We start from the raw sequence: 27,410 nt of genomic DNA, 5'->3' as shown, positions 1-27,410 counted from the left end.
TTCCGAGACAGGGTTTCTCTGTGTGGCCCTGGCTGTCCTGGAACTCACTCTGTAGATCAGGCTGGCCTGAAACTCAGAAATCCGCCTGCCCCTGCCTCCCAAGTGCTGGGATTAAAGGCATTCGCCACCACTGCCCCACCTTAGACCTGCTTTTATTCACTTGGCTGCAGCTCCGGCCCTGCCCCATCTCCAAGCAGCTTCCTGCCTAGCCCCTCACCACAGCCTTCTCAGAGCCCAGTGACAGCACGTACCCCACAGAACTTCAGCGTCCCTTCCCCTGGACCTTTAAACACCCCTGGTAAGTTGGGCCTGGGCTGGGTGGACAGCTTTACAAGGTGCCTAAATCCCCTTCCCCTCCCAAGGGCTCAGACCATGTAAAGGGCTCTTAGAACCTTCAGATCTCTGTGACACCTGTCCCACAGGTTGTAGCCATCCATCTTACCCACCCTGTCCCCTATAGTGAACCCCAGCTCTGTCATGAGCCCAGCTGGCTCCAGCCAGGCTGAGGAGCAGCAGTACCTGGACAAGCTGAAGCAACTGTCCAAGTACATCGAGCCCCTGCGACGCATGATCAACAAGATCGACAAGAATGAAGGTAGGCTAGCCAAGAGCAGGATGGGGCCAGACACCCAGGGCCTGTTCTTAGTGTCCCTTTCTTTCCCAGACAGAAAAAAGGACTTAAGTAAGATGAAGAGCCTGCTGGACATTCTCACCGATCCCTCTAAGCGGTGAGCACTGGCCCAGAGCCTTGGGCAGGGCTGTGTTGTGCCCCAGCTCACACAGGGTCCCCAAGACTTGGTGACAGTATGGGTCTAACAAAAGGCCCAACTGCTCTCTGTGACCATGCCTGAGGCTCACGTGACTTTACAAGTAAGGTGTGCAGGGAAACTTCAACCCTACTGGCACCTTTCCAGCACCCACCTTTCAACCCTGTTCAAGATTTGTGGTCCTCACGTTTTCACTGTGACTGTCATAGCTTAGCTCATGGTCAACAATGCTAGGTGCTGGCTTGTAGTGTCCCCTCCCTTCAGCTAGACATGACAGGTTAGCTGAATCTGCCCTGGACTCTTCCTGACTGCCCACTGACCTTTGGCAGACAGCTTGTCTCACTCACCCTCTGGGCTCTAGGCCCAGCTGTAGCTGTGTGCACTAGTTTTATAGATGAACCCAAATGGAGCCCGTGAGAAGCTCATGGATGACAGTAGGCTGTCAGGCTTCCAACTCCTGCCCACCAACCACAGGGTGCTGCTAACACCAGTGTTCAGGGCTGTATATGGATGTGTCTCCACACCTGCTGAGCACCACAGCTCAGCACATGCTAGGCTCTGCTGTCCCTACACCTCCTGAGTACCACAGCTCGGCACATGCTAGGCTCTGCTGTCCCTACACCTGCTGAGTACCACAGCTCGGCACATGCTAGGCTCTGCTGTCCTTCAGGAAAGTCCTCCCAGATACTTAGTGGTCACTGTGGGATCCAGGGCCTGCTACAGCTATTCAGTCTTCCAGGGCCAAGATGTGGCAAGAGCTGGTCCTGGTGAGAATGAGGCCATCTGGGTCTGTCCTGAAGGAAGCTGGTGGGCTACCTGGGATTCTTGTGACATTTCCAGTGGCTGAGGCCCAAGAAGCTACCAAGATGGTGGTCGGGACGAGAGTTACCTGCTCCATCCCTCCAGCAGAATGTCATTTCATGTGCCCTTAGGTGTCCCCTGAAGACCCTGCAGAAGTGTGAGATTGCCCTAGAGAAGCTCAAGAATGACATGGCAGTGGTGAGTGGAAGCCAAGGACCCACCCTGCTGGAAGGAGGCTTTACGGTCAGGAGTTTGATTGCTAAAGACAGGACCTGTCAGGATTCTAGCCAGGGGAATGAATAGTCAGTGAAGGGGAGAAGTCAGTCTGCATCCCACCCCATTCCCTGCATCTGCAGTTGTGTTTGGGCCACAGCCTGGGTAGGGGAGCACTAAGATGGGAGAGAGGCTACAAGGCTGGGAATCTATTCTGAAGTGGCCGCCAGTGTGTGTGCTATCAGAGTGGAGGCTGTAGACGAAGCCTCCAGAGCTTGAGAGCTAACGAGGACCTGAGGTTTGGAAGACTCCTCAGAATGGATGAGCCTTGAGCCTATACCACTGACCCATTCTGTTTTGTCTCTAGCCTACACCCCCACCACCCCCAGTTCTTCCAACCAAACAGCAGGACCTGTGCCAACCACTCCTAGATGCAGTCCTGGCCAACATCCGTTCACCTGTCTTCAACCATTCCCTGTACCGCACATTTGTGCCAGCCATGATGGCCATCCATGGCCCACCTATCGTGTATGTACACTCAGGTTGAGCCTAGTGATAAGCAGCAGCCCAGAGGCTGTGACACATCTGCATAATCACTTGGGTTGATTCCTCCAGGTCCCCAGTGCTGTGTTCCCGGAAGCGCAGGTTGGAGGAGGATGAGCGGCAGAGCATACCCAATGTGCTGCAAGGTGAAGTGGCAAGGCTGGATCCAAAGTTCCTAGTGAACTTGGACCCTTCTCACTGCAGCAACAACGGTACTGTCCACCTGATCTGCAAGCTGGGTGAGTGGCCAGGGTTGGGGTGGGGCAGTTTGCCATCCATGCTGGAGGCCTGCTCACTGCTGCTCTGCCTCACTTGTTATTCCCTGGGGTATCCCTCCCCCAACTCCCCAGGTCCTCCAGTCTCCCACCCTATGCATTTATCTTTCTCCTCAAAAGTAGCTGTGGTCCTGAGGCAACCATTGGCACAATCCTATCTGCACAAGGTGTTTCCTGCCTTTGGAAGCCTGAGGATGTAAGAGGCCTCTAGATCTGTAGCAGGCTTCATTGAAACCCTGTAGAGTATAGAGAGCCTTTCAGGAGCAGGGGTGAGGTGGGCAGGCTCACTCTGCTTGTGTTGGTGCTTGCCAGGCTGTCAGCCAGGTTGCATGAGCAGTTTTGTGTCACAGATGACAAGGACCTCCCTAGTGTGCCACCACTGGAGCTCAGTGTGCCTGCTGACTACCCTGCCCAGAGCCCTATGTGGATCGACCGTCAGTGGCAATATGGTAGGTGAGCCTAGAGGAGCCACACAGGGACCCAGTGGACAGAATAGGTTGGACAGATAGAAGGGCCACTGTATCCTCTGATCTTTGCCTACAACAGCTCTAGGGTACCTGTCAAGTGGGGGTGGGCAGTCAAGTTCATGACATTCCTTTGAAGCTCTACAAAGTGTCCCAGGCCACCAGCAGGAGCTCATGTAGGTCTGTCTGTGTGATAGAGTCTCTTGGGTGGGAACGGTACCTGGGTTTTATTAGCACATAGCAGGGACTGTTTGGGGCCCTAGACTCCATAGAAATCCCAGCTCTTAACTGAAAGTTTGACTGGAAGATCCCACCACTGGGGGTGCAGGAGATGAAGCAGTGGTGTACCTTCACAGAAGTGCTCCAAGAGCCAGCCCAGGTGGCTCAGCACTCACAGCTGCTGCTGTGTTGCAGATGCCAACCCCTTTCTGCAGTCAGTGCACCGGTGCATGACCTCCAGGCTGCTGCAGCTCCCCGACAAGCACTCAGTCACAGCCCTGCTCAACACCTGGGCCCAGAGCATCCACCAGGCCTGCCTCTCAGCTGCCTAGCAAACTGGAACTTCAGGACTGCCAGCAGCCCTTCTGGCTGAAGATCTCACACCGCCTACCAGACATTACTAGGTGTTGGTTTCTTAGAGGGCCTGGGTTAGGTTAGCTTCCCTGCTTTTACCTTCTGTCTTGGGGACCTGCCAGCTGTCTCCCCATTCTTGTGCAGTACTGACTGAGCAGCCGTGGAACTGGCTGCATGAGGGCCAGGGGGTTCCCCAGAAGGTTTTCCATTGGTTTGGTTTGTTTGGTTATTTTTTTGGTTTCTGTTTTTCCAGAGGTCAGGCCCCACACTTCCTACAGCCATGCTTCCTACAGCCTTTCTGGGCTTCCATGTCCACTCAGCAGCATGAGAACTCAGGGTCCCATCAAAGCATCTCCGTGTTGCAATACATTGTACTCATATCTGGAGAATGTGGAGGACATAGGAAACCCTCACTATACATACAATTCTCCAGTCACACTAGGGTTCAGGCTGTGCCTCCTAAGGCATGTGGACACATCACAAGAATACGTCTGAATCCAGGGCACAGATTTCAGTCTGGAAGAAAGGCCAATACGGCATCCACAGGTTCTCTGCCACCAGCAGGACCTCCACTTTATGGGCTTCCTCACAGGCATGTGAGGAGGAGAGCCAGCTGGGGCAGGGGGCTGACCCTGACATTCCTGCACCAATCTTGGGTGAAGGGCTGTCAGTGCTGTGAGGCACAGGCAGCTAGCCAGATACTGTCATTGGGACCCGCCAGCCTCAACACCATACTCTCTTATTCTCTGTACCACCACCAAGAGTGGGTTTCCTTCAGAATGCTGCCAGATGGCACTTGCCACACTGGGCAGCAATGGGGAGCACTCTGGTGAAAATAAATTCCCCTTTTTATATGTGCACTACTCTGTCATATGATTCTTATAATAAATTTATTATTCCTGTGTTTGTCAGGCGTTTATTGCATCTACCTTTTTCCAAGTCTGAGGCCACTGTCCATCTTGAGAAACCTTGGACTTCATCTACTTTCTGACATCATATCATGATTCCTGCCCAGGCTCTGGTCTGATTCTACTGAGGGAGAGGACAGTGGCCTTGTGAAGTCTGCTGCCAGAAGGAGTAGGCACAGGCTGACCACTCCAGAAGTGCATAGCTGTGGAGGACAGGTCTCTTCCAGTTGTCATCCTGTGAGGCCTCAAGCACCCTAGCCCACATGACTGTTGTCAGTAGCATTGGGTGTCCAGGCAACACCCAATGCCCAGTGCCCATGTGCCTAGTAGAAGGTAGCCCTGAGGCCAGTCAAGTAACAAAGCCAGCTGGCCCAGAATGCCACTTAGGATAGCTGGTGCCCAGCACCCCTAGGATCCACCAGCCTTGGCTGCCGAGACACGGCACTTAGAGTAGCAGAGACACTTGGCTTAGGAGACGTCTGATATCAGTGAAGAAGGAAGCTTGGGACTTGGAGAAACAATTTTTATTTTCAGTCTACAGGTAGAAGGACAGTAACATTCTATTATGTGCCTTTGCATAAATGCAGGAATAGTAAAATAGAGAAAATAGACAGTCTCCTCATTTCTGAGAGCAAGTGCTTTTATCTGTCGTGGGTTCTGTCTGTTTTGGAATTTCGTGTGGCTGCGAAATAGGGTTGGTGTGAACCGCTATCGAGAGAGGATGGCCGGGCTCCAGGGCGCCTGCTCAGCAGCACAGAGCGGTGCAGGCGGCGGCTCTGCACTACTTGCAGCCTTTTCTGCCGCTCGGCAAAGTTGTTCTTCAGGCTCTGTTTCAAAGCAGGCAGGATGCCTCGCTCTGCAGCAGGCATTGGGCTCAGAATTAGGCTAGGGCGGAGAACAAGAGAGTGTCTGCCAGCTGCCTCAAGGGTGCCCTGCCCCAGTGTCTAGGCTGGGAGCAGGGCTTGTTTGGCTTTTTTTGTGGACACCCTTACCTTCTGTCCCTTGTGGCACCAATCTGTGGGGACACCCACTCCCTGTGCTTGGGACTCACCACTTCTTACTAAGGCTCTTGGCCGTGACCTTGGGAAACTGCACGGAGTCCTGGTCCCTGAGAAAGGAAGTTAGTTGTGAGGCCCACACCCCCTCTAGGCTAGGGCAGGGTGCTGGGTACAAGGCACTCACTTTGGAGAGCCCAGCCCAGCCTCCTCAGCTGCAGCTTTGGGCCTCTGATTCCCTTCCAGGAGTGACTTGAGATGCCGTAGCTGAAAGGCAGGGAGAGGCGTGGTGGGTACAGTGTCCTGGGCCACTGGCATTCAGGGTCATGTGCCTGCCCAGGGCCTCACCTCCTGGGCCTGCAGGAGGTTGGCGTTCCACAGCTGACGGATGACCACCTCACACTGCTGCATTGTGGTAGGCTTGCGCAGGTGCGGGGGCAGGCTCATTAAGGGAGCCATCCCTGTCCCTTGCCGGCCATGGCTGCCCCCCACCAACGTGGCCCCTGAATTAGAGGCCTCTGCATCCTCGTCTCTGAAACATTACAGCGGCCCAAAGGCGAACTGTGGGAGTGGTCTAGCCACCCACCCACCACCTCCCTGGGGCAGCACCCATGCCTGCCAGTGTGGAAGAGGCCTGTTTCCGTTGCCCACTAGCCAGAGTGATCTGGAGCCAGCTGTGACCTGGGTCTGTCTCTTCACCCCCTATGTTGAAGAAGCAACCAACTAGCTCCAGGCAAGCCCACCCAGCCAGCTGCCAGGCAACCCCACCCAGCTTGTTTCTTGGATCCAGAGTAGTTCCTGGAATTGGGACTGCAGAGTAAGGGCCTGTCTTGGTTGTACTACTGAGGAAACGGGTTACCAAGAGCTTGGTCCGGCTCAGTACTTTTAACCCATGCCTCCCAAAGACAGATTGATCAGACACAGGCCAGCCCAGGAATCCAACTCTGTTCTTGGCTTTTGTTTTTGTTTTTAAAGACAGGTGTGATGGTACACACTCTGGAGGCAGAGGCAGGTAGCTTGCTGAGGCTAAAAGCCTAAAGAGTAAGCTCCAAGCCAGCCAGGACTGCATCCTAAGAACCTGGTTGCCCCTCCAACCCTCCTCCAAGCAAAATAGAAAACCAAATCACTTTGTCTCTTCTCTAAGAAAACAGTAGCCGGGCGGTGGTGGCACACACCTTTAATCCCAGCACTCGGGAGGCAGAGGCAGGCAGATTTCTGAGTTTGCAGCCTGGTCTACAGAGTGAGTTCCAGGATAGCCAGGGCTATACAGAGAAACCCTGTCTCAAAATAAATAAATAAATAAATAAATAAATAAAAAGGGAAAAGGAAAAGAAAACAGTAGTTTAGGGGTTTCCACTGGTCCCCTGTAGGTAAGGTTAGCCAGGGGTCTCTGTAGGACCCCCAGGAGAGAGTAACATAGTACCCAGGATATGGACAACAGCCTGGCAGCTCCCTGAACCCCATTTTCATCATAATGGAGTCCAGTCCATCAAGATGAAAACAAGGTAGCCTGCTGGTCCCAGGGTGGAAACCTATTAAGGGTAAGCTTGGGGCCCTTGGGGTGCAGGCCTGGTCCTCAGGTGCAAGCAGGCCTTACTTGGCCTGTCCCTGAGCCCCAGGGACTCTGTCCAGCTTGCTGCTGTGGGACAGGGCAGCACTGCTGAGTGACTGCTCTTCCAGTTCTGTCTTTTGGAGGGCGTCAGACTTCAGCTCTTGTTTCTTGAAGGAGCTGGGCTGGGGCCTGGTCTTGCCTTGAGAGTTGGCTGCAGGGCACACCAACAGGGCTATCACTAAAGGCCTTGGGAGCCACAGGCCCATTCTCTAGGATCAACCAATGTACCCAGGAAGCCCTGAACCTGCATCACTTCCCTCTGCTATACTGAACACTCTCAGGAGGACTTCAGAGAATAAAGCATAGAGAGTGGAGCCTGTGGTGGTACCTGCTGCTTGTGTCAGAAAAGCCACAGTGAAGGCTGCTGCCTTCCATTTGGGGTAGAACAAACTGTACGGGCCTGGCATCTGGCCTGCATGCATTTATTTTCCAAGGCCTGCAGGTCAGCTGGGGCTGCTGCTAGTGAAGTTGTGTAGCCTCCCATATGAGGCAACTGGGAGAAGAGGCTCTGTTTATTTTGTCCCTGAGATGTCATGGGTAGGGTGTGGGGCCCTTCATGGAGCACATATCCTCCTCCCCGGAGAAAATAGGGACTTGGAACGTACTTGAGTTCTTTTGTTAATGGCTCGGCTACTCACTCACTACCCTACCTGGGTGGGCCTGCTACATCATCTGGCTGTGCTACACTGACAGCCAGGCCTTGTCTTGCTTGTAGAGCGTCCCCTCAAGGACTCCTGGCCCAGTCTCCTTCTTGGTTGTTTCTGTACATAGGATATCAGGGCCACCCCCTTTTCGAAAGAGGGTTTTCAACTCTAGGCAACACCTCCCGCTGACTGCCCAGCCTGGGCCCTGGCTCACCGGACGTTGTGGAATTGGAGGCAGACTTGCCAGAGTGAAGGCTCCATGTGGAGGTGCTGCCTGTGGGGAAGATGCAGGGCTCAGCCTGAGAACCTGCTTCTGCCTGCTACCTGGCTCTCCATGCTCGAGCAGGGATGTATTCCACACAGGGAGTGTGCTAAGAAACACCTCACTCAAGTGTAAGGAATCAGTGGTACAGGGCTGGGGAACCAGAGGCAGGCACCACAGCAACTGTCCTACCAGGGGATGAGGCCGCCCAGGCCACTCCTGTCTCAGGAGTTCTGCCCAGCAGAGGAAGGGTGTACAGCCTTCTCACTATCCCTACTGCACACACCTCACGCCTTTGGTGTTGAGAACAAGCAAGCAAGCAAGCAAGCTGTGGCTGGGGAAGGTGCCACCTGTCCAAGTGCCCAGATCTGGTCCCTTCTGGGTTAGCATGCAGGGCTCTGTGTTAACTTCCCGAAAGCACCTGAGTCCTACCTTTTTTCTGAGGCTTCTCATTCATGATTAGCTTGTAGTGGAGATCTGAAAGCAAGCAAATACTCCTTATTACACTTGAAATCTACAGCCACTCCAAGCACAAATGCGGCCTGCTCTTCCCATGGGTCCCACCAGCTTTTTCCACCAAGCCTTTACCTCAGGCATCTCAGACCAGAAATGCCTCTAGCTGATCCCTGTCATCCCCAACACCTGCAAGATGCCCATCCACTAGGCCAGGCAGGGGCAGGGCTGCAGGGCTACTGAAGTGAGACAGGATGACTAGCCTTCCAGGAGCCCCTGGCAATGGTAAGTGGGGTGTGACATGGGGCTGGTCAGTTGGACACAGGGTGAGCCTCAAGCAGAGTCCTAATGTCATAAGATGCCCACTGAGAGAATCATTGGCAGTCCAGGTACAGACAGCACCTGAAAGAGGAGGAAACCGCGGCACAGGCATGGAGTGGGAGGAAGCAGAGGGACCCTAGCTGAGATGTAGACAGAGTGAAGAGCATTTATGTCACGGGGTGGCCTGAAGTTCTGAGTAGGCCAAGTCTTGGGGTTGGGGAGCATAAAGGGTGCCCTGGCTTTAAGGGATGTGGAGCAGCATCCTGGCAACCCCTAAAACTGGATATGCCTAGCTGGTGACCATTTAAAGGAATTTGCTGTGCTGTTTAGCTTCGGCAACGGTTTTAAATAACGAGCTGGACTACACCCTGCCCTGCACAGAATGCACAGGAGGGTCAGTGTTCATCTGGGCTGGTGGGCCCAGGAGGACTGAGCCTGTCGGCAGGCCCTACCAAAGAGAAGCCTCCCGCGCGTCCTTCCCCACACCCGGAGACAGTTCAGAGTTGACGGCCGTGACCTTCAGGTTGTAAATGCTGGGCCAGCACCCCAAGGCTCACCCTTGTTCTCCCGCTTCAGGTGCTCGATCTCCTCGTGGAGTTTGACTAGCGTCTCCGAGTGCTGCTGCTGTAGGAACTGCAGGCTCTTTTCCAGGTCGAGGACCCGCTTCAGTGCTTCGCTGAGCCCAAGCGAAGGCGGCTGCGCACCCGCGTGCTGCAGGCCGGCGGGAGGGCGCGGGCGTAGGCGGACCGCACCCCGGGAGCCCGGGGCGGCTGAGCTGAGGGGCCGCGCCCCGGCCGCCAGCCCGGCCCCGCTCATGAAGGCGTCGCCGCCGCTCAGTACTGGCTGCTGGAGCCTGGCACCCGGTCGCCATGGGAACGGGCGCGCCAGAGAGGGCGGGGTGGGCGGGGCGCGCCGCGGGGCGGGGCCTGAGACCACGTTCGGCATAAACCAAGGCTCCTGACTGAACCCGTCGGAACCGTAGTTCTTATTACAGTGCTCTGTGTGCGGTGCGTGCGCGGGTGGAGACCAGCGCTCGACGTCGGGTCTCACTCTCCACTTCGTAGCTTTTGAGAAGAGATCTGTCTCGTCTTGTGCCTAGCTGGGCTGGCCCGTGAGCCCCAGGATCTTCCCATTTCCCCGGCTTCCAGAGCTAAGACCCCGGGTGTGCACCTTCCCTCCCCACTTCTCATGTGGGTGCTAGGGACCCTAATTTAGGTGCTCCTGCTTGGGCAGAAACCACTATACCTTCTGAGCCATCACCCTAACCCCGCTTGTACTTTTGAACCAGGGTTTCACTCTGTAGCGCAAGCTAGCTTGGAATTCATTGTGTAAAACCGGGATTATAGATATCTGCCAAAGCACTGGCATTTAAAGTGGGTCTTAGTCTTTCATTTTAATAGTTCACATTTTTGGATACATAGTTTCAAAAATCTTCCAACACTCACGGAATCGGAAGGCAACGCCGCGGGCGAGCCCAGCAATCCTGGAGGGCCGCGACCCCTTCTCTCTGGGGGCCCGGGACTGATCACCCCGCTTACGCCAGGTCGCCTTCCCACCATCCGTTCCCGGAACCTCATCCTTGGTGGAGTCAAGAAGAAAACCTTCACTCCAAATATCATCAGTCGGAAGATCAAAGAAAAGCCAAAAGAAGAAATAACTATGAAGAAGGAAAAGCATGAACGCGACAGAGACTGCCAGCGTGAGGATCACGGACGGGGACGTGGCTGCCCAGAAGTGATCCAGTCCCATTCTATATCTTCGAGCAGGGTCCGGCAGAATTATGAAAAAAAAAAAGGGGGGGGGGACTGGGATAAGGCAGTGGGTATGTCAGACATGGGACTTCTATCATCAACATCAAAAAAGAGAAGAAAGGGCTGGCGAGATGGCTCAGCGGGTAAGAGCACCGACTGCTCTACAGAAGGTCCTGAGTTCAAATCCCAGCAACCACATGGTGGCTCACAACCACCCGTAATGAGATCTGACGCCCTCTTCTGGTGCATCTGAAGACAGCTACAGTGTACTTAATAATAAATATATCTGCTGGGTGGTGGCGCAAAAAAAAAAAAAGAAGAAGAAGAAGAAGAAGAAGAAAGAAACGTGAAGAAACCAAGCAGATCCTTCCCATGCTGGAGAAGGATGATTTCCTCGATGACCCAGGACTATAGAATGACACACGGAACATGCCAGTGCAGCTGCCACTGGCTCATTCAGGGTGGCTTTTTAAGGAGAGTTTAGAGCCAGATGCTATGCCTTTTTCAGCTGGCCCCAAGGAAGAAGACATGGAGGTGGACGTGCCTGCTGTAAAAGTGAAAGAGGAGCCACGGGATGAGGAAGAGGAGGCCAAGGTGAAAGACCCTCCAAGAGCAGCCAGGAAGACCCCTGGTCTCCCAAAGGACGCGTCTGTTGCAGAGCTGCTCAGGGGCTGAGCCTCATGAAGGATGAGGAGCTGCTGTTCCTTCAGCTGCCTGATACCCTTCCCAGGCAGCCGCCCACTCAGGACATCAAGCCTATCAAGACAGGTGCAGGGCGAGGATAGACAGATGGTAGTCATAAAGCAGGAAAAAGACCAGGAAGCCAGGCTAGCAGAGAATGCTTGTACCTTGGCTGACCTGACAGAGGGTCAAGTGGGCAAGCGGCTCATCCACAAATCAGGGAAGGTGCAACTCCTCCTGGGCAAGGCGACTCTGGATGTGACCATGGGAATAACCTATTCTTTCCTTCAGGAACTGGTGTCTGTGGGCCTTGGAGACAGCAGGACAGGGGAGATGACAGTCCTGGGACATGTGAAGCACAAACTTGTATGTTCTGATTTTGAATCTCTTGGATCACAAACACTGGTGAAATGTGGACAGATGGAGGAGGATGGTGACTGTGCCCACAACCGCACATGTCCTCAAATACATGCAGCCCAGAAAGGGCCTCTTTAGCCTACCTTTTGCAGCCTTTGGCGGCTGGAGTCCCAGTTTTCCCCACTAGGGCCGTGCTGCCCCTCACCCCAGCAGCTGTGAATGGGACTTCACACAGCATGAGTATGGAAGGCACATACATCCTCACCTCTGGGAACGTGACCTTGCTATTTATTTTTTATTTATGTTTTAATCCTCAGCTGACTGCATTCTCCCAGAGTAAGATGGAGCAGGCCCCTTTCTGGGGAGCCAAGGGCTTCAAGGATAGGAAGGGAAGGGCTCAAGCGGGTAGGAAAGAACAGGGATGGGATGGAATTTGAGACTTTAAACTCAGCCGGGCGGTGGTGGCGCATGCCTTTAATCCCAGCATTTGGGAGGCAGAGGCAGGCAGATTTCTGAGTTTGAGGCCAGCCTGCTCTACAGAGTGAGTTCCAGGACAGCCAGGGCTACATGAGGATAATACCTACTTCACAGGGTTGGTGTGAGCATCAAATAGAATGTTGTAGATGAGAACTCCTTGCACAAGACTGGATATACATTATATAAGGGCGTGTGTGTATACACATACATGTTTATGTGTACATACCTGTAGGTGCTCAATAAATGTTAGTTTTTCTTTCAAAAAGAAAAAGAAAACAAAACCCAGGAGGGGTCTTTGAAGGAAGTGCTTGAGAACCTAGAGAACCCAGCCAGCAGGGTCTAACACAAGCAAGTCCTGGCTTGTTGGGTTTTAGGTTTTTTTGTTTTACCTGTATGAGTGTATACTGCGGGCGTGCTTGTGAGGGCACTGAGCCCTGGAGCTGGAGTTACGGGCAGTTGTAAGCAGCCTGTATGCTGGGAACCAAACTCAGTTCTTCTCGAAGAGCAGGAAGCTCTCTTAACTGCTGGCTCATCTCTTATCCACTTGAAAACTAAGCCACTTACTTTTTATGCCATGGCAGATCATTTATTATTTATTTATTCATTCATTCATTCATCCATTCATTCGAGACATAGTTTAGCTACATAGGCCAGGCTGGCTTCAAACTTGAAAGATCTGCCTCTGCCTCCTTTCTGAATCCTAAGATTAATGCCTGGTTTGGAAACTTTATTTCTAAGGAGGCCATGCAAAAGTCACCTCCCAATGGGTCAGTGTTTGGCACTTGCCTACCATGTCCCTGCCCTAGACGTCCATCCTTTGCATAGCAAAAAGCCTGATCTACAATAGTGAGTTCCGGGCCAGCCAGAGCTACATAATGAAATCCTGTCTTCAAAAGGAACAAATGCACAAATAATAAAAAAAAGATCATTTCAAACTGATCCTTGAAGCTCATACCTATAATCCTAGCCCAGGATACTGAATTTCATCATAGGCTACAGTGAGATCTTATCCTAAAAATAAACCAAAACAGGGAGATAGCTTAGTTGTGCATCCTATTTTGGTTTTTGTTGCTGGGATAAATACCATGACCAAAAGAAAAGCAAAATGGGCATCAGAGGGTTTATTTTAGCTTACAGGTTATAGTCTATCATAGACAGATGCCAAGAAGGAACTCAAGGCAGGAGCCTGAAGCAGGAACTAAAGAAAGAACACTGCTTGGGGCTTTCTCCCCAGCTCACTTTCAGCTACCTTTCTTATACAGCCCAGGCCCACCTGCCCAGGGATGGTACCACTTTAAGTGGGCTATATCAATCAAGAAAAAATCCCTTTCCTGGGTGAATCAAGTTGACAACTGAAAGCTGACAGCCAGTGACACATGCTTTGAAGCCTAACCTAGTTCCATTTCTCAAACCCCCATGATAGGAGAGCTGACTCCTTCAACTTCTACTTTGACCTATGTCCATACATGGCACACACGCATGTACTACATCCCCCAATAAATCAGTCTAAAAAAAAAACTCCAGGGGACTTGGGGTAGAAGTGACCAATACGTGTATGTGAAACTTTCAAGAGTAAAAAAATAAAAAGTTTAACCTCATAAATACTGATAGGCCAGGTAAAGTGGTGGCATAGGCCTTTGACTCCCACACTTGGGAAGCATAAGCTTATCTCTGAGCTCGAGGCCAGCCTGGGCTACACAGAGAAACTATTTCTACCCCACACTCAAAAGATAAAAATTGATAGGGTTATTGATAAGAGCTAGTCATTCAACTCTGACCAGGGAAACAGTGAACACTCAAATGGCAACTTCCCTTCTCACCATAAGTGGTTTGTACCCCTGGGAAGATGCTGGCCTGGAGCTGGCTAATAGAGATCAGCTCCATCTGCCCACAACTCTTAAGATTATGGAGGCTGAAGAAGCACTCTAGCACCCAACTGACTCCCTGTTCTGGCCTCCTTCAGCAATGCATATACATGTGATGAGCAGACACAAGCAACATCCACTCACATAAAATAAAAATGACACTGTTTAACAAAAGGAAGTTCCTGGAAGCCGAAGTGGTATTTGTTCTGGATGACAGAGCCAGTTCTGAGGTGTTGGGCAGGGAAATCAGTTCTCAGGGCACCACAGGGTCTGCACCCCACCTCAGGGTTAGTCTGCCTTGGTCTTGTTTTCGAAGAAGTTAAATCTAACGTGCCCTAGGCAGGAGACAGAACTCCAGGCAGAAAGAACTGCATCACAAGGTAAGGTGGTACTGTGTCCAGGAGCTTGCTCCATGGTTCCCAAGTGCCAGGGACCCTAGGCAGGTGACTAGGCTAAAGACTTAGCCCAGACAGTCTCCGAAGCAAGAATGGTTTATTCGGATCCTTGGTTAGTTGTGTTTTGACCTAACTTTTGGTCATGGTTCCCATGATGTATTCTGAAGTTACATTGAAATACAAAGCCCAGTGATAAGCTTGAAGAAAAACAGGTCTTGATTTTTGGGGTATTTTTTGTTTTTTGGTTTGTTTTTTCCTTATTTTTCCTTAAAAACAGCTATACACACCCAAACAAAGGGCTGGTTTAAGAACACCATGGAGATGGTGTTGCCAGCATCATCTGCAGGGTGAATGAGCCCTTTGGTGTCTTAGCTTTGATGTGAAGGTGGTTTTTTCATACAGGTGTTGTTAGAAATGTGACATTCCTTAGATTTACAGGCAAAACCAATGTAGCTGTGTTTTGTGTCCACAGAGATCAGCAGGACCTAGCCTTCACCCCCAAGCTCAGTCTCTTAAAAACTTTGCTTCTCATCTGGAGTGGATACTGAGCTGCTGCCCTGGTATTTCATGCCCTGGAGAGAAAATATCACAACCTGTTCTGCCCACCTCAGAGAGACACAGGATCAACTCCCACAGATCCGAGAACTAGGGCCTGCTGTGGGCACACTAGTTCCTTAGCTCTGTACAGCTGAATCATGAAATGGTCACAAAGTCCTTGAATACTAGGTCAGCTGCTTGTGTGCCCTTGGACTGCAGGTGAGGAGCCATGGCCGGTACTGATTGTCTTACACAATGGCTTATGAACTGACACTGGCACTTCCATGTCAGGCCTGCCTGGATCACTCTCCCTTCCAACTCTGTTCTTTTGAATAACTCCCCCATTGCAGGGAAACCACTCCCAAGAACTCTGAAGATGGCCTACCCCTCTATTCCTGGCTTCTAAGCAACCTGCCACAGTCTGCTCAGGAGAGGGTGGCCAGCAGCTCAGAGCTGGTGCAGCTTCCCCCGCTCAGTGAGCAGAGTCATAGCTACGGCATAGAGGACGTATCCTAGGACCAGGAGCAAGGAGCAGGGCAGGGGCCCAATGCAGAACAAAGAAGCCACAAAGAAGGCCATCAGGAGCAGGAGCAGTGTCCGGTAACTGCCCAGGAAACGGAGGCTGAGCCTGGGGCCCCGGGCAGGATTGGTGACCTGCCTCCGCCCTACAGGGCTCAGTAGGTGTCTGTTCAAGGCAGGCTCAGTGAGGTGGTAGCGACAGAAGCTGCCAAGGAAGTCATTCCGGGAGCACAGAGCTGCCATCTGGCCTGCAAACTGGAGAACAAACAAGGACTCAGCAGTTGGGGATACAGCACCCCTCCTTAATGCGGGACTGTGAAGGGGAAGATGCTGTCTAGGACAGAAGTGCATGCACTCTGGAAGCTATGTCTAGGGCATCCCAGCTGTCCCTGCTGCTTACTTACTCTGCGGTTGATGGCAGAGGACAGCCGGAAAAGTGCACGGACCAGACTGGTGATTTCGTAGCTCCGGATAGGCTGCAGCTCTAAGTCTCCCTGGTACTCAATCTCAAACCTTCGCAGACCATTAATGATCTATAAACCCAAACAGTGGGAATAATTCCAAAAAATATATCTTAGCAAACAACTTGGGCAAGGACAGATCATGTGACCGTTATATGCCCCTTGTGACTGAGATGGTTTACCTGGTAGCGGCCTAACGGTGTAAGGATGAGTCCTTCTTCCCCCACAATGCAATCCGGGAGCTGCTGCTTCCCATTCTCATCTCTCGCACTCCCCAGGGCAAGCGTGAGCTGGGCTAGCTGGGCTTCACTGAGCTGCAGGGAAAGGCCTCTGCTTTCAATTTTAAAGGGAAGGAAGGGAAAGCTCTTCACCCCCACTGACTGAGACCCTCACAGAGGGACCTGTATGGGACATACCCGGAATATCTGGCGCAGGTACTCCAGGGCCTTCTCTAGGTACTCGTCTGTCTTGCGGATGCTTTCCTGACCCATTTCATCCAGGTCATTGGCTGGGTAGCTATTTGTGTCTATGAAGCCAAAGCCAAGCCATGACAGGAAAGAGTGGCCAGTTGGGCTCTCCACATACTGATCAGAGATGGACTTAGCAGTCTGCTTGGCCTGTGTGATGAGCTGAGCAAGGCGCAAGACCTGCAAGAAAGGCACAGGCACTGCAAACAGGCTCAAGCACCCACCAAAGGAAGTGGTGTCCCTGCCATCTGGGCAGGGTGGCCCTGAGGAACCAGCTCTAGGAGTGTCTACCCAGAGGGAAAAGGGACATCTTATAATTAATAGGGTGGACAATCTTCAGTATGATAAAAACCTAGCAATTACACTTAGAGCATCCACTCAATACCCAGCCTTTCTCCCTTCTCTCTGCACTGAAAACCCCTTCCTTGGTTCTGCTGGTCCCCACAGCTTCCAGGACCCCACATTAGGTGGACTTTTGGCCACTCACCAAGGTTCGGACTTCAGGACCAAACATTGGGGTATATTTGCAGTCTTGGCCCTCCAGGCTGTAGACATGGCTCTTCACCTTGAATGAGGCATCTGTCACAACAGGGGGCCACGGTGACAGGAAGCTGGTGGTAGCTGTGAAGAGCCGATGTTGGCGGTGGGGAATGATGAGCTCTGGCTCTAGGAACAGCTGCTCACCTAGAAGGCAAGATGTAAGCTACGTCTGGCACATGCTTCCAAGGGCTCCCGGTAAAGACTCCAGAAAATTTTCTGAAAATTACCTGAAATACCTGGTGCAAGTACTCCAGGGCCTCCTAAATGTGTACTGTCTCAGTGAATACCTGTGCACTGTCTCAGGGGTACCTGTGCACTGTCTCAGGGGTACCTGTGTACTGTCTCAGGGGTACCTGTGTACTATCTCAGGGGTACCTGTGCACTGTCTCAGGGGTACCTGTGCACTGTCTCAGGGGTACCTGTGCACTGTCTCAGGGGTACCTGTGCACTGTCTCAGGGGTACCTGTGCACTGTCTTAGGGAGTTGGTAGCTCAAAGGCCCAGCTCTAACACTTAGGAGCCTGAGCAACAGCAACAGCAGCCAACAGTAGACACTGTGCTAGCAGAGTGACAGCAGCCAATGCCTGCCACTGCCCACCAGTCAATAGGGGAAAACAGCAGTTTTGAGAGCTACCTCTTAGAGCCCCGAAGCCCAAGTCTTTGAGCTCAGCATAGCCATTGCCTGGCTGCCAGCACTCGAAAGGGGACATTAACCAAACTAAGCACTTTTATCTACTTTTGATGTGCAAAGTTCCCAGCCACAGAGAACCTCCTCGAGGCAGGCAGCAACCCTAGGTCCCTGTATTCGCAGTTTCTCAGCAGCTAAGGTACTAGCTCACACAGTGGAGCCTGCCCAGGACTGAAGACTCACCTTTCTGGATCATCTCAGTCAGGTTGGGCTGGGCAAAGACCTTAGCCACTCGGAAGACCATGAGTGCATTCTTGGGGCTGACAAGGTCTGTGCGTAGAGCACGGTTCAGGAAGCTCACAAACAGCTTGGTGTACATCAGCAGGTTTTCCTGGATGAAGGGTGCCCTGGAGACAGGTAGCAAGATGGGGCCAGCTGGAGTGACCTCTTGTTGGAGGCTGGGTCATACTGTTCCTCACTCCTAAAGCCTACCCTTCCTGATGCCTCCAGCTTCTGCTGCCATACAAGGGAGTCACAGACATCAGGCAGGGAACACCTCAGTCCTCTGGTGTGTATGAGTGAGCCTCAAACATATGACCTTTCTCAGGAGAGCAATGGACACCTCAGCAAGGTCTGCTAGAATGGGATGGGAAGGGCAAGTCTGGGACCCCAGGAAGAAAAAGTCAGTGACCCAGTACCACAGGAATATAAGATAATGGGACATGGCAGTTACTCTGTGCCGTAGGTAGGGAGGTAGGTGACAATGGAGCCAGGCTAGGCCAAACAAAGAGATGGAGTTCCAGGGTCACTGTGTACTCAAGACCAAGACCCGAAGCACATTGTGCCTAGCTTACTTAGTACCTGTCCCTCAGGCAGCTTCTGTTCCAGAGGGCAATGACATCACTGAAACAGGCAGGCTGGGGATACTCACCACTTCTCCGACACACACCGTGGCTGGGAATCGCTGCCCTGAGCTTGTTTCTCTGGGGCATACCTCCATGGCTGCAAGTAGCTCAGCCACATCTCCAAGACCTATGAGAAACATATGTGCCCAGAAGGCCTGTGCTTGTAGGCTGGTGCACTTGACTTTCAGGTACACCTGTTAGTGATCTGGACCTGGCTAAAAAGATCTGTGCCCTAGCTGAAGAGTTTGATGCAATGCTGGGCTCTGAACTCTGTTTTCTTGACTTCAGTGTAGATGCCAGTGAGTGAACGAGTTTTCCTGCATCCTCCAGGAACATAAGTACCTCATGCCAGCCCCTGAGGGCTGAGTATGGCCAACAGAACGACAAGACAAAGCAAGGCTTCATCTCTAAGGTCTGTGATAAGCCCATCCTGTCCTGTCAGCCCACCCCACAGGCTGCCAACATCATGCCATAGAAGTCAATAGAGAGGGAGAGGGCAAGGGCAGGTGTTTGTGCTTACAGCTCTGAAGGATGCATCTAGAGGCCAGTGGCCAAAACAGTGCTGCAGGAAGACATACAGCTTCTGCTGGACAAAGCGAGGCACAGCAGCCCTGTGGGGATAAAAGAGTCATGAGCTGTCACTTGCCTGTATCTAAGACTAGCCCTGGCTAGTGAGTCTGTTCTGCCAGTAGGGAACACTGAACACACTCCCCTGAGGTAAGATCTGTTTCTAGCCTGATTCTCCAGAAGAAACCAACAAGGTTAAGAACACAGTGAATAGGCTGCCTTTGAAGTCAGTGGCACCAGCCTTCCTCCTGACTAAGGTAAAGGATAAGAGATCAGCAAGGCTGTAATCTCTGTTTGGCCAGCTCTTCCCAAGGCATAGGGAGCATCTAGAGCAGTGGCTCTCAACTTGTGGGTGGAGACCCCCAAAGGAATTGCATATCAGATATCCTGCATAGCAGATATTTACATTACAGTTCACAACAACAGCAAAATTACAGTTTTGAAGCAGCAACAAGATAATGTTATGGTTGGGGGTCATCACAACATGAGGAACTGCATTAAAGGGTCAGACAGCATTAAGAAGGGCAAGACCCACTGATCTAAAAGGGGAGGTTTTCAAAGCTGAAGCAGCCAAAAAACAAACAGGCCAACAGGGATCAGAGTGAGCATAAGGGAAGCAAGGCCCAGAAGCCCCACCCATCCTACACCCACCGTTTGAACTCCTCCAGGGGACTGGTGGCATGGGAGTGTGCCGATGGCGAAGTCTGATCTGGCTTCAGGCTGTTGGCAAAGGCATGCAGGTGCTTCAGCAGCAGGCGCACCACCAGCACATGCTCTTCAGTAGGCGTGAAGGACTCCTAGGAAGGAGGGAGGGTGTCAAGGCCAGATGAGAACTACATACCTTCTGCTCATCTCTCGTGGTTTTGGAGCCCCACAGGAGATAAGCAGCAGGCCAGGCATGTCACCTCATGCTGCCAGATCTGAACTGACACCAGCTCACACATGGGAACATGTGGCCTTGTGCCTATCCTAGGTGGGCTGGTGAGAGCAGACAAGTCAGCAAAGAACAATTTATACCCCACCTTAGCAACACTCAGCCATGCACCAGCAGACACTGCAACCTATGCTGGGCCTCAGGGCTCTGCCTCCTGCTGAGCTAGAGGGTGAGAACAGAGCAGGCTCCTAGTCCACTGAAACTCTGGATCCAAGGTTGCCTGCCTGCTTCCCAACACCTACAAAAGGCTCACCAGGACTCACCTTGCTCAAGCAGGAGTGTTTATCTCCCCAATTCCTTCTCCAGCCACAATCCCAGCCCCTCCCAGCTGCCTGTCCTGGTCACAGCCAGATGAGGACTCCACCCTGGAGGAAGCCAGGGAGTTACTTCCACCACTGCCAGTAGACCTAAAGTCCCCAGGACAAGAGTATTCTCAAGCTTGTGAGGTGAATTTTAAACATAAACACAAGATCTCTGAACCCAAAGGAGCCTTTTCTGGGTGCTTGGGCTCTCTGGTTTTTGAGCATGCATTTAGGTGGTGCTTGGAATGTCCTGTAGTGATGCTACCTGGAGGCAGGAGTGAGTCCAGTCAGGCACATCCACGTCCCCTACATCTGTCGGACCTTGATGACTTGTGGGGCTAAGACTGGTAAAGGGCCTGGGTAAAGGGCCTGGCCGTGTGTCACACATGAGTCCATGAGTCCACGGGGCTCTGTCTACTCAGGCCTCCCAGTCGTAACAATTGTGCATGGTGGCACATGCCTGCAATCCCAGCACTTAGGAGGTAGAGACAGGGGGACTGCCAAGAGTTCTAGGCCATCGCGGCCTACAAAGCAGGTCAGCCAAGACTATATAATAAAACTGTCTCACTAAGAAAGAAAAGGGGAGGAAAGGCCCTACGGTCCAGGTGGACCACACCAGCTAAACCTAAGGTGGGGTTCTTCTCTTCTGCTTATTGGAACTTTAAACTTTAAAGGGAATTTTCGCTGCTTCTAAGGAAGAGCCTACCCCTTCCGAACATGAGAGCTAACCCAATCCCACAGTGCAGTACTAAGAGGTGAGGCCTGATGATCTTGAAGATCAGAAAATTCTGATTAGGGATGCCTCAGAAGGGCTCAATCCCATCACACAACCAGAAGGTTAATGGGTCATCTCCCTAGTGAGTGCCATAAAGCCAGTCTGGCCTCTGGGGACTGAACCCAGGATCTGAGTAAGGTTTGCAAGGTCTGGGGCACTGAACTATACTCCCAGCCCTGCACTTTTTGAGACAGTTGCATTGAGGCTCTGATGAGCCTCAAAAGGCAGTCTGCCCACAGCCTCCTCACAAGTGCAGATCTACTTTGGTCTCAATAACACCACCTGTCTCTTACCATGATGTCTGCAATAAAGCCATTTTCAGATGCAACTCCCTCCCCCACTGTGGACCAGCATTGAGAGAAAAAAAAAAAAAAGCAAAACTTTTGTCTTTATAACTGACTAGTCTGTGACACTTAATAGAAAATGGATTAGAACATACAATAATCACACAGACTAATCAATACTAAAGACCATCAGGCCAGGCTAGCCAACTCATACTCTCCTCTCTGCATACAGCGTCTCTCCTGAGCAGTGCCATCAGCTCAGTTTCTCAGTTTAGAAAGCAAGCGGCACCTTCACAGGAGCCCCATTCCCCTAGCAGCAAGCACTGCTTCACCTTACCCAGGTTGTTATGGAGGTTCTAGATGGCCAGCCCTGCCCACCCTTCCTGGTCAGATAAATGCCCTATCAATCTCTTCCCCTCTCCTAGAGTGTTGAATGGGGGCACTCACGTGCTATTGATGTCCCTAGTGCCATCTGCACTTTGTAATGACATAAGAATGTGCTCCTCAAACCTACAGCATTTCCCACTATGTCCAGCCTCCCAGGTCATCTTCACAGCTCTCCTCCTATGGGGTCTTCCCAGGAAGCTGTGTCATTGATGAGCCCTCCCATAGGATCTCCTCACTATCTGCTGCTTATGAGTGGGAACCCCACTGCAAGAAGCATTTATCATCCCATGCCAGCAACACTCAGTGAGCAAGCACTGTTTTCTCATCTTTGTTCAAATTCAGTGTCAACTGTTATATGTTCTTCCCCAGGATAAATCAGACACAGCCCTGTTTGGGAGCACATCTCCCCATTTCCAGGTTCTCACAAATCAGCTAATTCCATTTCCCCAAATACCTGAGATCTGAGCGACATTCTACTGCCCTCAAATCTGTTCACACACTGGTCATTTCTGCCTAAGCAGGCAGCAATCTCCATGAGGCCACCACTTGCTCTCATTGCCTCTGAAGAAGTCTGTAAGAGGCTGGGCTCAGCAGGACTGACAGCCCTGAGGGCTCTAGGGGAATCTGTATTTTGTGATAGAGCTGCATCCTTCAGGCTGGGTAACAACTCTGAACAGGACAGCAGCCATATCATACATCAGTCCTCTGAATAGTGAGGACAAGTCAGACCACTGCAAGGCTCTCCGGAAAAACCAGAGAAGCTGAGACAGCTCTGCTGGCTAGGGGCTTAGGAGGAAGATTCCATAATCTATGCCCTGCCAGGCTGTGTGCCTTAACATAGATACATGGTCATACATCCAAACCAGGCTAGCCTGCAAACCTGAAGGGCAAGTCAATCTGAAGGCCCAATCAGGCCTGCCTCTAGCACATGGGCTTCATTCTGCTCAAGACTTGCCTCTTAAGGACCATAGCAGATTTCTGGGAGACCTTACTCTGGCACCGTACCAACACACACTCTGCGCCCACCTTGGGGAAGGGGAAGGGAAGGAAAGGCCAGTACTTGGTAGGCGTGGAGGGCCTGGAGGCTGGGTTGGGCAGGGCTGTGGAGGGCGCTGGAGACAGTGAGTCGGTAGTGTAGAACCTCCAACTGAGAGACAACAGAGAAAGGCCAAGAGGCAGATTGGAGGACATACAGGGTGGGGAAGGGGAGGGGAAGGGGGATGGGGAGAGACAAAACACAAGGAGCCCAGAAGAAAGAACAAAGGAGAAAAAACAAAAAACAAGAACAAAAGTTCATCAGTGGCAATACCCAACAAACTCTGCCCAGCAGCCCTGGGTCCCACAGTAAGCCCCAGCTGAGACAGGGGCATCCTCAAGATCACCTCCACAGCTGCTCAGCCCTCAAGATCACCAGGAGGTCCTAGGCTACTGGGGCTGAAGGCCTCAGCCACTCTGAAGTCTGCCCAGTTCTGTTTTTTTAGAAGTGTAACACTGTCCCTAAGATGATGATACGTGGTTATTTATATGACGTCACACATAACGGCCTAACGCCCAAAATCTCATTGTCGCTGGAACATGCTGCTGCCACCAAGGCCTAGGAAGCCTTGAGGCTCAGAAACAAAAACAAAAACCTGAGCCAAGCACAGGACTCTGCAGGAAGAGGAAAATGTACAGCTGCCCTCAGTATGTGTAGGCTTCCACATGGATTTGAGCAACTGAGTTTAAAATATTTTAGAAAGGCATCTGTCCCGAGTGTGTGGATGAGGCACTATAACTAATCCTGAAGTTTATTTATTTTGTATTGAGACAGGGTCTCTTTCACATGGCAGTCTATGTGGGCCTGGAACTTAAATTCTTCTGCCTCAGCCTCTGAAGTGCTGGGATCACAGGCCATGTAGGGAAACCTTAAAAGAGGACAGTTAAGGGAGCTGGTGAGATGGCTCAGTGGGTAAGAACACTGAATGTTCTTCCAAAGGTCCTGAGTTCAAATCCCAGCAACAACATGGTGACTCACAACCAACTGTAATGAGACCTGACGCCTTCTTCTGGTGTGTCAGGACAGCTACAGTGTACTTATGTATAATAATAAATAAATCTTTGGGCCTGAGTGGTCAGAGTTGACCGGAGCAAGCGAGGTCAACTGGAGCGAGCAGATGTCCTAAAATTCAGTTCCCAACAACTACATGAAGGCTCACAACCATCTGTACAGCTACAGTGTAGTCACGTATATGAGTATAAAAATAAATAAATAAATCTTAAAAAAAAAAGTAGGACAGTTAAGTTATGTGCAAGAGCATCTTATACAAGGGAGTTAATGATGCAAAGATGTGGGAATACAGGGGAACAGGCCCTGAGGCCACCGTCTCTCAGTACTGAGTGAGGAGGACTGAGGAGCTTCCATGGGCTGATTGGACAAGAACTTTATCAAATCCATGGGAAATACAGCTCAATGATAGAGAGACTGCCTAGCATGTATGAGGCTCTAGGTTGGACTCCCAGTACCAGGAAAGGGGGAGGAGGGAATATATTGACCAAATCAAGGGGTAAATATATGAAAGAATCAACTCTCGTAAATCTGAAACCATACATATCCTTCCTTTAGGGGCTCTCTAAGATCTAAGGAGATGGACCCAGGCCCAGGCTTGGACTACCAGGCTGTTCTGTCCCTACACTGGAAACTGCTAAAGGTGCTTACTAGTTCCAACTCGGAAGACAGCCATTCCTACTTTTTAATCTCACACACAGGAAGGAACCCTCAGGAATCTGCAGAGTAGCATCCCCCTAGAGGCAGGGACAGCCCAGGGCAGCAGAGGTAACAGCCAAGCCAGCAAGCCTCCAGCCCCACACAAGCACCCTCTGCCCGACCTCCCTGCAGCACCACTCACTGCCTGCTAAAGTTCCTTCATCAAAGCACAGCCCAACGCCAGTGCACAAAGGCCATGCCCTACCAGCATGCCCATCAACTGCAACAGGAGAGGAAAGAACAATCTTGCTAGAGACTGATCCTCCAGTGAGGGGAGCTAAGGCCCTTCCACACAGGTTCCTTTGTGCCAGACCCCAGGCTCAGCTGCAGTGCCCCTTCATGAAGAAACACAAGGCAGGTTTTAGCATCCCATAGGCCACACCTAGCACTGCTCCCAGTCCTGGCAGTGAACACATACTCTGCACAGTCTGATCAGAGTGGGATCTCAGGTGTCAAATATTCTTCATGTGGCAGTCAGGGTTGGTGGGTACTGGAAAGGCTATCTGGAAGGTACGGTGCAGACCCCAGTAACAGGAGCTGTGGAAGAGGGCAACTTCTGCAGCCATCTTTCCTGGTTTCCAGCCATTGGAAACCTTTGGGCTTTATGTTCAGTGTCAGTAGAAGTCAGAAAAGTACAGAGTCTGGCCAGGGAGCACCAATCTTCCCAGCACATCTCACCCACCCAAGGTCTGGCCAAGAGGAAGTGGTTGTGGGAACAAGAGGAAAGTACCTCATTCCCAACACAAAGACAGCCACTGACCCTTCCCTCTGACCACAGAAGCAGAATCGTCAGAGGAGACCATCCAGAAGGGCCTTTCTGGTTCTTGAAAGCAAGTGTGGCTTCCACTCACTGGAAAGACAGCAAGCATAATGAGGAAGACGCTGCAGCAAAGCAAGCTTGCCTCAGCAAGGCCAAGCCATGTGGACAAAGCTGGGCCAGCTTCGGGGCTTGGGAACCTAGGGAAGCACAGTCCCAGCCTTCCATGTGCCAGCAGAGAGCAGGAGTAACTCTGGCTGGAAGCAGGAAGGGTGTCACAGGCTCTCTGTGGTGTACAGGTCCCAGAGTCTTCAGCCTTTCCCTGCCCTCCCTCTCCATTGTGATACCATGACTGGAGGTTTGGGAAGCTCTGCGCTTAGTAGGAGAGAATCTCCATCTTCAACACTGCAGAAGATTGGAGTGGCAATAGCTACAGATTGGACTCTGGTAGCAGAACCCAGGGTGCAATACTGAGTCACAAGACTCAATGTGGATACCATCATCCACTCACTCCACTTTAAAGCAAGTGCTCAAGAATCCACCTAGCAGTGACAAGATTAGTCTCCACAGAGTAAGGAGATGCAAGCAGCAGTGTCTATTGACGCTGCTTGTGTATGGCTCTGTGACTCTCAATACCCACTAGGCCATTCACTAACTGAACAGAACGGTTTTATTCTAACAAGCCCAGTAGAGTACTTTCCCAAGGGACACCACCACCAGAAGATTCCAGGGACCCTGCTACCTCCACATCTCTGAAAATGAGTGTGCTACCCAGGGAGGAATGCAAGGGAAAGGCTGAAGAAGAGGGGAGGAGGAAGCAGGCCAGGCCACATGCAGGAGGGTCCCAGAACCCACACAGCACAAATGGTCACAATTCAGAGCAGCAAGCAGGCCAAAGAGGTATAAGGTCAACACAGCATGTAGGGCTTGCTCATGGCCACCTGAAAGTATCAAGGTACTGCTGATGACAGTGGAGAAGTTAGACATGGATCCCAAGGAGAGCCATAGCTTGCCTTGTCCCAGAACACAAGGAGCATCAGTCCTGAACCATTCCCCAGTGGTGGGAAGGGCTATGCAGCTGCACAGGGAGGACCTCAGGAAGGCAGGGTCACCTCTTCTGTACATTATCTGAGTGAGGGCGACCAATGAGCTTCTGCTTCCCCTCATCCAATCTGAGACAAGTGACTCATGCTAAGGACAAGATATAGCAGCCTAGCCAGGGCTTGAGACAGGAGAAGGGATAATGAGCAGAGACATACCTTGGCATGAGGGGACTGCATTTTTTGGTACATCTCTAGGGAGTAATGATGAAGCCACATTTCCACAAAAACCTGCAAAAGGATAGTAACTGATCAAACTGTCACCATGGCACTGCACCATGTAATGGTGAGGAAGTGTTTCCAACAAATGGTGCTGGAAACAGGCTGTGCACATGACAAAGAAAGCTGCAAAGTACCCGATCCCACACAAGAATTAATGTGAAATGGAATAGTGACAAGAGCTGAAACCACAAAACTCAGAAGAAAACACAGGGCAAAGCTTTGGAACTAGCAATTGATGACGTGCGTGCGTGCGTGCGTGCGTGCGTGCGTGCGTGCGTGTGTGTGAGTCTTTAACAGTGCACCCTCCTGGTTGGTCAACCAAGCCCCAAGGGATAGCCCCATACTCATGAGTAGATGGGCAATGCAGACTGGACTCTGAGTTACAAAAGGAAAAAAGAAAAGAACAAAAGAAGGAGGGACAGAAGGAGGGAGGGGGAGAAGAAGGGAGGGAGGGAGAGAGGGAAAAAGGGAGGGAGAGAAGGGATGAAGGAGAGAGGAGGGAAAGGAGGGAAGGAAGGAAGGAGGAAAGGGTAAGCTCAGGAAGCTAGGAGAAGTAGGGAATGGGGAGTGGGTCTGGGAGGAATGGTGGGGGTGAACATGATCCAAATACATTATATGCATGTATGGAATTCCCAAAGAATTAAGAATATGTTTAATGCAGTTTGGAGGGGCTCAGCAGTGAAGAGCACTTGCTACTCTTTCAGTGGTTCAGTTCCCAGCACCCACACAGTGGCTTACAACCATCTGTAACTCCAGTTCAAAGGAATCTGAAGAGCTCTCCTGACCTCTGCAGGTAACTGCATGCATGTGGTACACATAAGCCCACACAGGCACACATATGCACAACAATTACATGTACATGACACTACACATAGGAGCCTGAAGTACATGAACCTGGAGTTCTAAGCCAGCCTGGACTACACAGA

General features: G+C 51.6%; 3 protein-coding genes and 1 pseudogene across 13 annotated transcripts in view; 2 read left to right on the top strand and 2 right to left on the bottom strand.

Moving 5' to 3' along the window:
- Positions 1 to 4,540, top strand: part of Med15 (mediator complex subunit 15) — a 74,558-nt gene extending 70,018 nt beyond the window's left edge. For 4 of the 5 annotated variants that reach the window (XM_031363299.1, XM_031363298.1, XM_031363295.1 and 1 more), the window contains 8 exons: positions 171 to 298; positions 461 to 595; positions 665 to 728; positions 1,700 to 1,766; positions 2,149 to 2,309; positions 2,397 to 2,563; positions 2,950 to 3,048; positions 3,478 to 4,540. In XM_031363299.1, coding sequence (XP_031219159.1) covers positions 171 to 298; positions 461 to 595; positions 665 to 728; positions 1,700 to 1,766; positions 2,149 to 2,309; positions 2,397 to 2,563; positions 2,950 to 3,048; positions 3,478 to 3,614 — 958 coding nt within the window. In that variant the 3' untranslated portion in view covers positions 3,615 to 4,540. Of the gene's footprint in view, positions 1 to 170; positions 299 to 460; positions 596 to 664; positions 729 to 1,699; positions 1,767 to 2,148; positions 2,310 to 2,396; positions 2,564 to 2,949; positions 3,053 to 3,477 lie in introns of all 5 variants that reach the window. The other variant, XM_031363300.1, reaches the window with a different exon arrangement.
- Positions 4,541 to 5,053: 513 nt separating this feature from the next.
- On the bottom strand, positions 5,054 to 9,704 carry LOC116085667 (coiled-coil domain-containing protein 74A-like). 2 transcript variants are annotated; one of them, XM_031363301.1, is made up of 8 exons: positions 9,389 to 9,704; positions 8,490 to 8,534; positions 8,010 to 8,069; positions 7,137 to 7,302; positions 5,888 to 6,071; positions 5,727 to 5,806; positions 5,596 to 5,652; positions 5,054 to 5,429 (listed from the first exon to the last, which is right to left on the bottom strand). In XM_031363301.1, exons 1-8 carry the CDS (start codon positions 9,645 to 9,647, stop codon positions 5,186 to 5,188), a joined length of 1,095 nt encoding a protein of 364 aa, XP_031219161.1. In that variant the 5' UTR covers positions 9,648 to 9,704; the 3' UTR covers positions 5,054 to 5,185. The 2 variants fall into 2 exon arrangements, with proteins under 2 accessions (XP_031219161.1, XP_031219162.1); XM_031363302.1 differs by lacking the exon at positions 5,888 to 6,071 and having other exon boundaries at positions 5,537 to 5,652.
- On the top strand, positions 9,646 to 11,672 carry LOC116086240 (annotated as a pseudogene).
- A 1,531-nt stretch (positions 11,673 to 13,203) lies between these two features.
- Smpd4 (sphingomyelin phosphodiesterase 4) overlaps positions 13,204 to 27,410 on the bottom strand; it is a 24,948-nt gene continuing 10,741 nt past the window's right edge. For 5 of the 6 annotated variants that reach the window (XM_031363292.1, XM_031363291.1, XM_031363289.1 and 2 more), the window contains 11 exons: positions 26,422 to 26,493; positions 22,723 to 22,809; positions 19,632 to 19,777; positions 18,934 to 19,024; positions 18,440 to 18,540; positions 17,752 to 17,915; positions 16,829 to 17,025; positions 16,291 to 16,521; positions 16,057 to 16,188; positions 15,818 to 15,946; positions 13,204 to 15,668 (listed from right to left, as the gene is read on the bottom strand). In XM_031363292.1, the coding sequence (XP_031219152.1) occupies positions 15,342 to 15,668; positions 15,818 to 15,946; positions 16,057 to 16,188; positions 16,291 to 16,521; positions 16,829 to 17,025; positions 17,752 to 17,915; positions 18,440 to 18,540; positions 18,934 to 19,024; positions 19,632 to 19,777; positions 22,723 to 22,809; positions 26,422 to 26,493 (1,677 nt within the window). In that variant the 3' untranslated portion in view covers positions 13,204 to 15,341. The remainder of the gene's footprint in view (positions 15,669 to 15,817; positions 15,947 to 16,056; positions 16,189 to 16,290; positions 16,522 to 16,828; positions 17,026 to 17,751; positions 17,916 to 18,439; positions 18,541 to 18,933; positions 19,025 to 19,631; positions 19,778 to 22,722; positions 22,810 to 26,421; positions 26,494 to 27,410) is intronic. The other variant, XM_031363290.1, reaches the window with a different exon arrangement.

This window comes from Mastomys coucha, unplaced genomic scaffold (assembly GCF_008632895.1).
Source record: "Mastomys coucha isolate ucsf_1 unplaced genomic scaffold, UCSF_Mcou_1 pScaffold12, whole genome shotgun sequence".
Classification (NCBI taxonomy): domain Eukaryota; kingdom Metazoa; phylum Chordata; class Mammalia; order Rodentia; family Muridae; genus Mastomys; species Mastomys coucha.
This window is presented reverse-complemented; position numbering and strand designations above follow the sequence as displayed.